General features: G+C 40.2%; 1 protein-coding gene across 1 annotated transcript; it reads right to left on the bottom strand.

Annotated features, from left to right (window-relative positions):
* Window positions 1-3,225: 3,225 nt before the first annotated feature.
* Window positions 3,226-4,546, bottom strand: LOC149184865 (uncharacterized). Its single transcript, XM_089417741.1, has one exon. It carries the CDS (start codon window positions 4,383-4,385, stop codon window positions 3,444-3,446), a length of 942 nt encoding a protein of 313 aa, XP_089273867.1. The 5' UTR covers window positions 4,386-4,546; the 3' UTR covers window positions 3,226-3,443.
* Window positions 4,547-4,768: the final 222 nt, after the last annotated feature.

The raw sequence follows: 4,768 nt of genomic DNA, 5'->3' as shown, positions 1-4,768 counted from the left end.
TTTTGCATTTTTTAATGCTTTCCAGTTTTTGCCAAGTCATTCCAATTTTTCCCAAGTCAGCTATTTTGACCCTCACTGAGAGTGCATATATATATATATATATATAGAGAGAGAGAGAGAGAGGATTCCCCGATTCCTTAATTTGGGAAACCTGCTTCATAGACCCCACTTCTAGTCGGCCAAACAATATTAAAACTACCAAATTTCTGTTCTTCATCCAGTTTCACTGGATGCTCCACCTTCATGTCATATCAATTTATAATATATTAATACAATTGAAATCTTCCCTAACTGCAGAATCGCCTCCACTGAAACTCTTAATTCATCATTATATGCAATTGAGTTGCCACAAATATCAGGACATTTCAGTGTTTTGTCCCAAGGAAACACCAGTAGTTGTCAAATAAGGCTTTTGCCTTCTGCCATGATAAACCTCCAAAGCTCATCGCTCAGATATAGAGGCAATACAGATATTAAAAGTACGAAAAGAAGCACAGCTGGCTCAATGACAAAGATGCTAGGCCAACACAAATCCAGGGAAGGACTTATAGAACATGGAAAGAAAAATGCAGAGTCAAAACTACCTCAATCTCAAAAATAATCTATTTTGATTCAATAACATTTTGGTCAATGACCAAACTGGCTAATGCTTGTACAATTTATATAGCCTTTTGAAGTGGTTGTTGCTTTCACCTTACACCAGTTCATTTATAAATCATCATCTAAGAGATCATCAAGCTTACATTTTTACAGACGCACAAGTGACACAACTGAAAATCAATAGCATAATTTTGGAAGGATTTGTAACAAGCATAATAGCAATCTTAAGTAAGTGCCAATAAAACATTTTCCTTCATTTCTTCAGTTGAAGAATTATATCCAGAAATTATCCTTTACGACAATGTTAGACAAAGACATCAAGTCAATTAATGCACCTGATAAATCCATTCCTATTGGATGATCTAAGGGAAAAAATAGCAAAGACTCTCGTGATTTGCATAACTGTTTACGTTCTGTTCATTTATATCAGAACCCTAAAAAATTATTTGAGAGAATCCCAAGTAGCCAATTCCATGTAGCTATCTATAATCTATATCCAAGAAACAGCCTAAGTTGGAGATATTTGTCACTTGACTTGTATATTTCTTCCATGCTTGAAAGTGAAAATCATTACTAAAATGATTGAATTTACATGATGATCATTAAAAATTAAGGCCACCACAACAATCTTGACAATGATGCATATCAAAAAGTTTGCTGCAAATTCAGATCTCACTGACACTGATCTGAGGTAGAGACCTAAGGAACACATGAACATCTCATTATTGAAATCTCAAAGCACCAAGAATGACATAAAACTCTGCACATGCATGTAAGCTCTGGAAAACATAGAATAGAAATTTGCAATCTGTGAATTTCAATTGCTAAGAAAACATGAACAGCATGTCAAATCCTCTTTGCCATGGGGAGCATCTTTGAAGATTTCTAAAGAACACTTTGTGTAACTTAATCTGTTAAGTCAAGATTTATCTAAACAAAGTCTACTGATTGAATGAAGGTTGCAACAGATTTGACTGGAGCTGTAGTTGCCTCAAGAGAAGAAAGAAATTTTGCTAAGGTCCACAAGTGACCAAATTAGATCAAAGGGATTCAAAAGTAAAGCAAGCTACAATAATAATGGGGTGTAGCTAAGGCATCACTAATCTAAATTAGTAGAAGGAAACAAAATAAAATATAAAGAGGAAAACCCAAATAGATAAAGCCTAGACAACGAAATAGAGACCAACCTTGGGTGAGGGGAAAATAAAGGAAGAAGCAGCACTACTATGGCAGAAAGAGTTGGCCAGATCATGAGGAAAAGGACAGTTGTGAAACCTGTGAAATCTAAAATTTATTGCTAGCAAAACCACAAATTGAAACCACAGACAATGAAATAGGAAACCAGGAGGATAATATTCTAATCACGTTACCCACCAACTTTTGGAAAGTTGGTAACACAAGATATATACCATTATAACGGTGGTACACTAAAGTTTAAACCCTCCCAAAAAAAAAGAGTTCAACCTGTTGTTTTTGCAGACATCGTGGAAGCCAACACAACAATAATAACAGTAGCACAGACAGAACGAATAAAGGTCTGAAAAGCCAGAATTACAGTGTAATTAAAAGCTGATAAGCTGAGCTTTGACGTTTATGCTTCCCACAGAAATGAAGTGTAAAAGTAGTGAAAATGTGGATTGATACAAGATCAGAATGGAATGGTATGGACCAGATTACCCTAAGTAGCGACAGAAACACTGAATACAACACATAAAGGTGGCAAAGATAACTCCAGAGTACAATAATGATGAAGACTTGCACAGCGATCCCAAAGGAACAGTTCTAAAATCTTTCAAATCTAATGTTTATTACTAATATAACCCAAAATTGAAACCAAGCACAATAATTATATGAAATCAGAAGCATAATATTCCACTCACATTACCTGCCAACTATTGTGAAATGGCCAACACGAGGTACATAGTGTTATAATGATACAGTAAGCTCTCCCAAAACAAAAAGGGGTCGACCTGTAGTTTTTACAGACATTGCAGTAGCCAACACAATACTAATAGCAGAACACACAGAAAGAATAAAAGTCGTAATAGCCTAAAATATAGTGTGATAAAATCAGATAAGTTGAGCTTCAACGTTTGTGCTGCTTATAGAAATGAAAAGAAACAGAAGTGAGATATGCGGATTGATACAAGACTGGAGTTGAATGGTATGAATCAGATTGCAGTAGCCAAAGAAACACTAAATATACCAAAAATAGGTGGGGACCATGACTCCAAAATACCATAATGATGACGAGTTGCATAGAAATCCCAAAGAACCAGTTACTAACATAGCCACAAATTGAAACCATGAACAATGAAAGAAGAAAAAAGGAACATAACACTCCACTTACATTACCTACCAACTATTCTAAAGTGGCCGATGCAAGATATATACCATTATAATGATAGAGTAATGTTTAAAGCCTCCCCAAAAGGTTCAAACTGTAGTTTTTGCAGGCATTGCAGAAGCCAACACAACAATAATAACAGCAGAACAGACAATGAATAAAAGTCTGAATAGCCTAAATTACAGTGTGATGAAGGCAGATAAGCTGAGATTCAATGTTTAAGCCACTGGCAGAAATGAAGAGTAAAAGAAGTGAAATATGTGGATTGGTACAAGATCTGAGTTGAATGGTATAAATCAGATTACCAGAAATAGCCAAAGAAGCAGTATACGCCAAATATGGACTTTCTATACAACTTCGAAGTCAACAATGGTGATACTGAGGTGCACATCTAATATGCACACCAATCCCAAACAAATATGAGAATAACTCCAAATAACCCCTAAATAACCCAAAGGTAACAACAACAAATATATTGCATGTGCCATCGAAGGCCTCATTTGGGATCCGAAGGAATAGAAGGTGAATGCGACCTCTTTTTTCTTTTAGTGCGGAGTTTAGCGAGCTCTAGAACGAGCTTGGTGAACATCTCCATTTTGGCGATCTCGATTCTGGCATACATCTCAGAAAATCCGGCAAGAGCATCGGCCAATGATTGGATAGGGTTAGTGGACTTGCCTTTGCGTTTCTTCGAAACGGAGGGGGAGTTGGAGGCAGAAGACTTCTTCCGCTTAGGAGGAGGTTGCTTTTCCGGCGACGAGGAATCCTGAAAGTCCGATCTGCGATTATTCTTAGAGCTGTAAGAGCAAACATTGTTAAGAATGTCGTCCAGAGAGCAGTCGGTGCCGCCAGTATTGTCGACTAAACCCTTGCCTCTGTCTGCACCGGCGAAGACCGACAAAACCATGTCCGACATCGACATGGACATCGACATCGGTGGCGGGGGTGGCATGCTCTCGCCCGCAAACCCTTCCGGCAGCTCGCAGTCAACGCCCTGGTTGAGCTCGAAGGACGACTGGCAGGCTTCCAGAAGACTCGTGCCCTTGTCGGATCCCGTGGCCGTGGCTGTGGCCATGGCCATGATCTCGTCAAGCTTGTGGAAAAAGGACCAGTGAACGGAGCTGAGTCCTCTGTTCGCGGCGCGGCGCTTCTCCAGCTTGTAACGGCGCTTAAGATTCTCGACCTTGTCACGGCATTGCTTCATGGTCTTCGGAGCGATGTTGGAGGCGTCGCAGTGGGCATTGACTGTGCGCACGATGTCGTCCCAGTCCTTGATCTTGAGGTAGCCTTTGATGCTGGCGCATTTCTCTCCGTAGCTGTCCAGCAGCCTCGACACTGTGGAGGGGTGCCATTCGCAGCGGGACACCGACGATGTCGATCCGCCCACCACGGCCCCTGCGTTGCCATACTCATCTTCGTCGTCGCTCACGCTGCCCATTTTGCCCAAACCCTTCCCGACACCACTCAGTTGGATCCGACAAACACAGGGTGTGGGCGAGTGAATGGACTTTATGTCAGGGGAAAGGAGCCAATGTCGGACCACCCCCAACCTTGGAGATCAAAATGGCATTCTAATGGCTTGCAACTTTACATGTGGATCAGTGTAGATATGTATCTTTAATGGTGTTTTCTTTTCTTATTTTCGAGTTTTTACATGTGCGTTATTCACCCCATTTCCAGGGAGGGTAGCACAAGAATCGAACCCAAGATCTCCGGTTCGGTGAGACTTCATTTCCACGGCCATTACCACTTGAGCTACCCCATGCGGACATCTTTAATGGTGTTTTCATTGTAACCTCAACTTTTTGGATTTGTTTCCAC

This window comes from Pinus tabuliformis, chromosome 3_2 (genome assembly GCF_031772625.1).
Source record: "Pinus tabuliformis cultivar Carrire ecotype Pingquan chromosome 3_2, CPIR1, whole genome shotgun sequence".
Classification (NCBI taxonomy): Eukaryota; Viridiplantae; Streptophyta; class Pinopsida; order Pinales; family Pinaceae; genus Pinus; species Pinus tabuliformis.
Note: the sequence above shows the minus strand (reverse complement) of the source record. Positions and strands in the feature narration are given on the sequence as shown.